Below are 9962 nucleotides of genomic sequence, written 5' to 3' on the forward strand. Positions count from 1 at the left end.
CTGAATATGCCATCGAATACATTTTTCCTACACGTAGTTGAAATTCGCTATATTCGAGCATGTGACTCCTTGAAATGTTGTTCATTTTGTGGGTTCAGGTACGCTTAGCGAAGGAGCGAAAGAAGGGAGATAAAATAGTAAGCGATTCTCAAGAACGAGCATTTTGGAGAGTTTACAGGCCGCCACCCGGTTGTCTAAGAAGTCTCGAGGTAGCACCCGTACCTACACGTTTTCGTCCTGGACATTTTTCACGTCCTCCGTCGCGTAAACGCACTTTAACAGATCTGCAACGCGAGGTAAACGCTTTTCTCTAATCCTATTAACTTGCTTCGGATAGCCGTAGCCAGATGTCGCTGTGTCGACATTTCTTTCCGACCATCTTTCTTCTGTTTTCTAATTCATGCTGATATTAACTGTACGCTGATCTTTCGACGTTATTCCATGCGCAACTCTTGAATTCCATTAAAAATATTTTATATTTCAATTGTACGCGCGCATATTTGTTTATATATTCAATTATGTATACATGTACACACGAAATAGTAAAAAAAAAGAAAAGGAAAGATAGTAATTTTGATTTTGTACACACCAGTGGCGCCACTGCGGAGATATTGATAATTTACAATTTAAAATAAATTTAAATTAAATTTAGAATCAGTTTAAATAAATTTCCGTACATTTTTAATTTCTCTTATTTCGAAACAAAATTTTTGAAAAGATAGTAATTTTGATTTTGTACACTCCAGTGGCGCCACTGCGGAGATATTGATAATTTACAATTTAAAATAAATTTAAATTAAATTTAGAATAAGTTTAAATAAATTTCCGTACATTTTTAATTTCTCTTATTTCGAAACAAAATTTTTGAAAAGCTTCCCATTGTAAAAGCGTGTTTGTCGGTGAAATAAAAATATTCTCGGATTGCAAAGAGTTAAATGTTAATAGATCATGCGTAATGTATTATGGCAGATGTGGTATGAGTAGAATACTTATTGAGATTTATGTATTTTTCCGAACACCAGGTGGCCCTTTTGAAGAACAGCTTAACGCGTACAAGGATAAAGGTTTCGGCTGCGATCGAAAATTTGAAATCATACTTCGAAACGTACGTGGAATACGATCCGATGTTTGTACAGCCTCAGCCTTCTAACCCATGGATTACCGATGATCAAACATTTTGGCAGCTAAACAGTCCACTGTTAGTATTCCAAACATAATTAAAATTTCTCGTGCAAATATGTATGCTCCACGGTAAAGTATGCAACCACCGCGGCAAGGATGCTCGTCGTAGTAGGGCAATTTGAATTCCTTTAATTTCTTCCATTTACTCTGTGCAGGGTGGAAGTTCCTACGGAAAAACGCGTTAAGCGCTGGGCGTTATCAATGGAAGAGTTAATGTCCGATCCTACTGGTGAATATCTTTCGTTTGTCTACAGCAATAAAAATAATTAATATTAATACTCGAAAACTGAGAAATTTCGAAAGAAATTTCTCTTATATATATATATATTTTCTCATATACCTACTTTTATTATCATCATCATCATTATTATTATTATTGTCATTATTGTTAGTTAATGTCTGATCCTAGTGGTGAATATTTTTCATTGGTCTGCTGTAATAGAAATGATTAATATTAATAATCAAAAGCTGAGAAATTTCAAAAGAAATCCTCTTATATACATATGTTTTATCGTGTACCTTCTTTTATTATTATTATCATTATTATTGTTAGTTAATGTCTGATTCTAATGGTAAATATCTTTCATTGGTCTGCAATAATAAAAATGATTAATATTAATAATCAAAAGCTGAGAAATTTCAAAAGAAATTTCACTTATATATGTATATTTTCTCATATACTTTCTTTTATTATTATAATTATTATTGTTATTATAATGGAAGAGTTAATGTCCGATTCTATTGTTGAATATCTATCGTTTGTCTACAGTATTAAAAATAATTAATATTAATAGTCAAATGCTAAAAAATTTCATAAGAAATTTCTCTTATACATGTATATTTCCTCGTATACCTTCTTTTATTATTATCATCAGTGTTATTATTATTATCATTATCATTATTATTATACTTGAAAAGTTAATATCCGATTTTACTAGTGCATGTCTTTTGTTCATGTACAATAACAAAAATAATTAATATTAATATTTGAAAGCTAAGAAATTTCAAAAAAAATCCTTTTAGGTATATATATTTTTTCGCGTACTTTCTTCTATTATTAGCATTATTATTGTTATCATAATAGAAGAGTTAATGTCCGATCCTACTAGTGCATATATTTTGTTCATGTACGATAAGAAAAATAATTAATATTAATATTTGAGAGCTAAAAAATTTTAAAAGAAATCCTCTTATGTATATATATTTTCTCCTTTACTTTTTTTTGTTGTTATCATTATTATTGTTATTATAATGGAAGAGTTAATGTCCGATCCTAGTGGTGAATATCTTTCATTCGTCTACAGTAATAAAAATAATTAATATTAATAGTAAAAAGCTAAAAAATTTCAAAAGTGATTTCTCATATATGTATATTTCCTCGTATATTTCTTCTTTTATTATTATTATCATTATCATTGTTATTATACTGGAAGAGTTAATATCCAATCTTACTGGTACATATTTTTCGTTCGTCTGTAATAACAAAAATACTTAATACAAATAGTCGAAAGCTAATAAATTTCAAAAGAAATCCTCTTAAATGCATATATTCTCTCGTGTACCTTCTTTTATTATTATCATTATTATTGTTATTATAATGGAAGAGCTAATGTCCCATCCGAGTAGCGAACATCTTTTGTTTGTCAAATGAAAATAATTAACATTAATAAGAAATAATTAAATAATTGAGTAATAAAAATAATTAATATTGATACTCAAAAGCTAAAAAATTTCAAACGAAATTTCTCTTATATACGTATATTTTCTCATATACCTTCTTTTGTTATTAACATCGTTATTATTATTATTATCACTGTCATTCTTATTACTACTATTATTATTATTATACTTTTATTATAATATTTTATACACGAAAGCGATGTGAAAAGGTGTAAATATTGTTTCATCGCTAAAATCGTCGAACCATAATTTTCGAGCTTTATTTGTAGAATCGAGAAACACGTGTTTAGGTATTTACACGTTACAACGCCAAGTATCCTATCAACGTTCGAAATTTGTCTTTTGATCTCGTTCGTTTGGTTTGCAGGTTTGCAAGAGTTCACGAATTATTTGAGGAAAGAATACAGCCACGAAAATATACGATTTTGGTTAGCGGTTAAAGATTTGAGGCATAGTTTTCAAGCACAAATACCCGACAAAGTCAACGAGATCTTCAAGTACGTACCGCGAAAATCTCTTTTCATGATCGTAATTCGTAAACCATAACACGGATCGTACACGGTGTGTATGTAAGAAAATAACCGAACGATCGAATGTCGCTGCAGAGAATTCCTGGCACCTGGAGCACCTTGCGAAATAAACATAGACGGGAAGACGATGGAAAAGGTTCATCAAGAAATGAGAAATCCAAATCGATTCACATTTGATTCCGCCGCTGAACATGTATATACGTTACTTCTGAAAAAAGATTGCTATCCTAGATTTATTCGTTCCGATCAATACCGAAATCTTTTAGCTGCCGGTGTGCAACCTTTGCAAAAAAAGTGGTACGTATGGAAAACATCGTTGTCCTCCATTTTCTCTCATCTTCTCGACCCCGATTTACGTTCTTCGTGTGAAATACGGCTTTATATTTTCAATGGCGTTTCGCAGGTTTTTTAGCTTCGGCGTACAAGCGAAGAAGAAAATTTCTTCCACTTCGACTTCGACTACGACTTCGACTTCGACTCCAACGACCAGCATTTTGCAACAGCATGCTGTAAGCAGCGGAGGAAGTAGTAGCAAACGCAGGGAAAGCGAACGAAGTCTTTCTGGATCTGCTCACGAGCTAGCCGTTTGCGGTGTCCGAGATACGACTTCGATGCCTACAGTGCCGCATTCTCACAGTCAATCGAATCTCACCGACATTCCATATAGGTAAACGATTTGATATTTCCTTCAAACCGATGATACTCGCTCAGCGTATAGACACTTTGCGTCGCCTTTGTGTTCATGTCTATACGTTCGTTATACACGGTCATTCTTCTTAGATTAATTTCGCAATTTCTTCCTTTCGTAACAAATAATCCCCGAGATATTTATGGCGATTAATCGTCGCCATTGTTGCTCGAAAATTCAATTCCAATGTTATCGGGTATTCATTTTAAACCTTTTGTGAGTATCATTGTTACCATCGATGTATTGTGGGATGCTATTTTTGGAAAAACAAATCGAAATCGGCCAATGCCGACGCAGGGGGTTATTTTGGGAAAAGTCGGAAATCGACTAGTGCCGTTATGGAAGGCTATTTTTAGAAATAGGTTAGGTGAGTTGCGCGGTCTTTACGGGGGATGAAACATAAATGAACGGAAGCGTAATTTTCACGAAGACAAATCGCGAATTAGTAAAATAATGTAATTTGCACGAAGACAAATCGCGAACTGGCAAAATAATGTAATTTGCACGAAGACAAATCGCGAATCGGCAAGATGGCGTAATTCTCACGAAGACAAATCGCGAATTGGTAAAATAATGTAATTTTCACGAAGACAAATCGCGAATTGGTAAAATAATATAATTTGCACGAAGACATCGCGAATTGGTAAAATAATGTAATTTGCACGAAGACAAATCGCGAATCGGCACGATGGCGTAATTTTCACGAAGACAAATCGCGAATTGGCAAAATAATGTAATTTGCACGAAGACAAATCGCGAATTGGTAAAATAATGTAATTTGCACGAAGACAAATCGCGAATCGGCAAGATGGCGTAATTTTCACGAAGACAAATCGCGAATTGGTAAAATAATGTAATTTGCACGAAGATAAGTCGCGAATCGGTAAAGTAATGTAATTTTCACGAGGATAAATCGCTAATCGAAAAATAGTGCAATTTCCACGATGGCAAATCGTGAATCCACATAGTGGCGTAATTTTCACGAAGGCAAATCGCTAATCGGCAATGTGGCGTAATTTTCACGAGCACAAATCGCGAATTGGCAAGATGGCTTAATTTTTACGAGAGCAAATCGTGAATCGATACAATGATGTCATTTTCATGACGGCAAACCGTGAATCGAAATAGTGGTGTAATTTTCATGAAGGCAAATCGCGAATCGGCAATGTGACATAATTTTCACGAGGACAAATCACGAATCGGCATTGTGACATAATTTTCACGAGGACAAATCGCAAATCGGTAAAGTGATATAATTTTCACAATGGCAAATTGCGAATCGACAAAGTAGCTTAATTTTTACGAAGACAAATCGCGAATCGGTAAACTAATGTAATTTTCACGAAGACAAATCGCGAATCGGTAACCTAATGTAATTTTTACGAAGACAAATCGTGAATCAGCAAGATGACATAATTTTCACGGAGCCAAATCGGGAATCGGTTGAATCGGATCAACCAATTAGCGATTGATAAAAGCACGTCGTCGAGCTTTCCAAAGGGCATAAAACAGGACCCTCGACGACACAGGCAGAGTCCTGAGTGGAGAAGCCTCGAAGAATCCTCGTGAAAATAGTTTGTGACCGGCGCGGACGTGAGTCGTTCGGTGTCGGAGAGAGACGAATAGAAGCGTGTTTTCCGTGTGTTAAAGTTGCGTTATTTCGATATTATTTTCTCGCGTTTAATCAGTTTCCGCGTTTGGTGTTCGTTTCATTCTGTTCATTTTGTTCTGTCGTTTTCGGGGTCTCAAACCGTTCGCGCAGACCCGATATTCCTTCGATAAAAGAAGGAACCACGTACACGTTATTTCTGTAAATCGAAGACAAAATAAAATCTGTTTTCGGCATCCTGCGATAATATAAGTAGTATTGTTGATTAAATAGTAATATTCATAAACGGCGTGATTTTATGAATTCGCAAGTTATTTCAGAATTTGTGGTTGCGTGCTAATTTGAATTTTGAAGATAATTTTAATTTTTTTTTATAATATTCTTTTATATAATAAAAGAAGGAACACATATACGTTATTTCTGTAAACCGAAGACGAAATAAAACCTATTTTTGGCATCCTATATTATTTTATTATTTTTATTATTATTTTATTATTTTATTATTTTTATTATCCTTTTCCATTACATATATTATCTAACATTCAATTTTGATATTCATGATAAACGGCGTGATTTCATGAATTCGCAATTTATTTCAGAATTTGTTGTTGCGTGGTAATTTGAATTTTAAAGATAATTTTAATTTGTGTTTTATAATATTCTTTTATATAATAAAAGAAGGAACACATACACGTTATTTCTGTAAACCGAAGACAAAATAAAACCTATATTTGGCATCCCACAATATCATATATTTAAATAATATATGTATGTGTATATGTATGTATGTATGTATGAATGAATGTACGTATAATAAGCATGCGAGAGCGAAATATCTTGCTGTTACTTAAAATCGTCCTTTAATTAACTTCTTTGTTTCGCAGAGAGAAATCAATCAAAGTAAATGTACATATGGATATAAATTTATGTAACGCGATTAAAATTGAAAACCCATAGTCTCTAACAAAGAACGTACCAGTAAAATCTTAAGTAAAACCGGTGTCTTTATACTGTTTTCGAAACTGCTTGCACACTGCTGTCTTAGTAACATAATTGAGAGACGGATAAACATATTCTGCAGAGACGTGAACCTAATCGATTTGGTAAATTCAATGCATTCCAGATTTTCAAATAAAAGTCACGGTTAAAAAGAGGAGGTTTTATAAATATGGTGAAATTTTAACGAACATGGGGGATGAAAAATAGGTCTTATCGGTGCGGTATTTTCAGGGGAGATCTGGCTCGACTTGTTCCAACAAGGCCTATCCCGCATAGTGTTCAGTAAGTCCTCGAAATAACTTGGTAGTTTCCTTGCATACGTTTGCGAATACGAATCTCTTGACTTATTTCAGTTTTTAACAAATCCTGTTATCGGTGTGTATTTTTCCAAGGTGTTGTTCAGCACTTGTGAAAAGCCATTTCATGTATGCAAAACTCTCAGTGTTTTCTAATATTGTCCAATTACTCTCGATGTACAAAGGGTGACGTAGTTTGACTATCTTTTTGGAGAACCTTCTCCCTGATTGCATTTTAACTACTTCAATCTCGGTATATCGTGTCTTTTGTATATATCGTTGCGACTGTCTTTTCCTAGTCTTTCGCTTTATCGTTATTGTCACACCATCGCATTATTATACATATTCATTTTTCATTCCCATTTATTGTTGTCGTATCTCTATCTGGCAGTACACTTTCCAGCAGCACCGTTTTATCTTGTCACTTGTGTAAGCAACCACGAGATATTTCGCATGATCTTCGTACGAATTCAAAATTAACCCTTTGCGGACAGAGCGGTTTTCAGTAAACCGTGCCATGGGGTCGAGCAGCTGTCGCGATAGCCATTCAAAACTACCAGCGCTCGTTTCTGCTTAACACGTTAACCCTTTGCGGCCGACAGATTTCAGCAGAGCAAATTTAGCGTTTCGCAGTTACTTTTCTGTACAGCGTTTAAAATCAATATATAGATATTAACCCTTTGGACTCGAAGATTTCTTCGTTGCGAAGATGCAATTCGAAGTTGTTCTTAGATTTTTATAAGTTCACTGATACTCTTTATGCTAAAATTAAAAGAAGTTAATCGTGAATTTGCTTGAGAAACGAACGAATAGAATAATTTTATTTAAATGTTCTTAATATATAAATATCATCGTTCAATATTTAAGTTATAGCATTAAAACAAACGGTGACTGAGAGTCACCTCTCGAGTGCAAAGGGTTAAAACGCACAGAATTTGTTGAAACTAATTATTACTACTAATAATACGTAAAAATTCAAAATTTTTAATTTATCTAATTTTCTGTAGTTTTCTGTATTTTTCGACTCGCGAATGTCTCCGCTGTGGGGATATCGACCGCAAAGGATTAATTCTTTCGCTTTGAGAGCCGCATATAGGCGGCGTCCACGCGATGACTCCTGGGTACGGGCACCACATATATCCGTCATCCATATGATGCGTATCCAAATGCAATCTGTATACGATTGTTTTATTCAGCACAGTTGGTATTTAAGACTTAGGAAAACGTACAGAAATATACAAAAATCACACGCACTGTGCATATTTCTGGCGCCCGCTTCCGTTCAGTGACGATACTTCGGCGGACTGAACTGCCGAAGCGAAAGGGTTAAGTGCCACGCTAGACTTTCCGTTCGGGCCTAGACTAAGACCAAAAGGTGCTAACTTTTGGTGTTAAATTCTTCGCCATCTTTGGAGCTAACGTTTGGGAATTTCTGTTATAACAATTGGTACAGTATCTCCGAGTTTTACAAACACTTTGCCCGCCACCGGTAGCCCATTTGATAGCCGAGTCTTGGCTTGAATGGAATGGCAAGCAAAACGGGCACACTTAACGTGTTAACGCGATAAACGCCACGTCAGGCCTTAGGGACCGCTGCCAGACTTTCCCTTGTATGGCCCGGAAGGGCCTGCATGAGGGCTAACTGTGGCGTGAACGGAAGGGCACGTAAAACCAACGTGGCGTTTAACGTGTTAAACGCGATTTTCGTTCATAGCGACGCTGGTACTAAGGACATAAAACAGTCCACCACTTAACTTGGGACTTGCGGCCCTAGGGCCGCAACAGCCGGCGCATATACACTTACTGACAAAAGTTAACACATTGAGCACTGGTCCCGTGAAAACGTGGGCTTCTGAGTCTGTCGCTTGAGCGCCGACCCCGCGATAATACGGGTTTCTAAGTTTGTCACTTGACTCTCGCCCTCACGATGATGAGGATTTTCTTTTGCTCGTATGGATGTCTTACACGTCAATTTGCATTCACTTCTCACGTTTACGACAATCTGCATTTGTTATACTCCGAAAATAAAACGTATACGATGGTTCAGAAACAATCAAAGCGCGAATCACTCTCAAGCAGTGTATTCTTTAGTTGGTACCCCTTTCGTAGGTTTACGTTTTTCGTTGAACAATATAATAAGTCTTGTTATTCTGTAACTTTTTATCCATATAATATGAGCGAAGCTTTTAACGAGTATATTGCTGACCATCTGTCAGATTATTCGATACATTCGGAAGATTCTGACACACGAGTCGAGGACAGTGATAGTGATTTGGATCCAAGGAGAATATCAAGAGCTGTTCCATTACGATATTCGAGTGATTCCGACGATTCTAGTAATAGCGAAATGTCCACAGAATGACGAATATGCAATGAAAATATAGTATTTTAAGAAAATGTATAAGTTTTAAATATTTTCTTTAGCTATTCATTGTTCGGAAACAAGCGAATGAGGCCGGTGCTCAGGCTTTAACACGTTGACTGCCGCGCACATTTTACGTGAATTGCCCATGGCGCCAACATGAGTATTTTATTATGCGATGCATATTACGTCGAAATATTATTTACAACAGATAAGGTGAGTTGTATAATCGCGTTTAATGTATTTTTCGTGATGGGGGTCACCGGTGACCCCCGCGACGCTGTAGACCATTTTTGCCATTATCAATTGTTTAAAAAGCAACTCGAAAAAATATTTCAATTCCCGATTTTAGGATGAAGTTAGCGATGTATTTAGTGAAATGTTCCGATCACGAAGATTGCATTTCATCGAGCAATTACGTACAGAAAAAACGTCGTCACGAATTTAAAAAGAAACCTGGAAGTGTGCGAAATGTAAGGCGATTTTGCAAAGTGTGCTATGAAAATAATTCAAATCAGCTAGGAAGAATGAGAGCAAAGAATTGCACTAAAAAAGTGGCGACATATTGTGCCGACTGTTTTGGTTCACCTTTTCTTTGTATAAATAAAATTATTTT

General features: G+C 35.4%; 1 protein-coding gene across 1 annotated transcript in view; it reads left to right on the top strand.

Annotated features, from left to right (window-relative positions):
* LOC108546174 (regulator of G-protein signaling 9) overlaps positions 1-9962 on the top strand; it is a 47249-nt gene that overhangs the window by 10162 nt on the left and 27125 nt on the right. Inside the window, exons 4-9 of the mRNA XM_017898122.1 lie at positions 99-296; positions 1023-1198; positions 1338-1411; positions 3230-3359; positions 3468-3689; positions 3796-4059. Coding sequence (XP_017753611.1) covers positions 99-296; positions 1023-1198; positions 1338-1411; positions 3230-3359; positions 3468-3689; positions 3796-4059 — 1064 coding nt within the window. The remainder of the gene's footprint in view (positions 1-98; positions 297-1022; positions 1199-1337; positions 1412-3229; positions 3360-3467; positions 3690-3795; positions 4060-9962) is intronic.

The sequence above is a fragment of the Eufriesea mexicana genome, unplaced genomic scaffold (assembly GCF_001483705.2).
Source record: "Eufriesea mexicana isolate 0111107269 unplaced genomic scaffold, ASM148370v2 scaffold620, whole genome shotgun sequence".
NCBI lineage: Eukaryota > Metazoa > Arthropoda > Insecta > Hymenoptera > Apidae > Eufriesea > Eufriesea mexicana.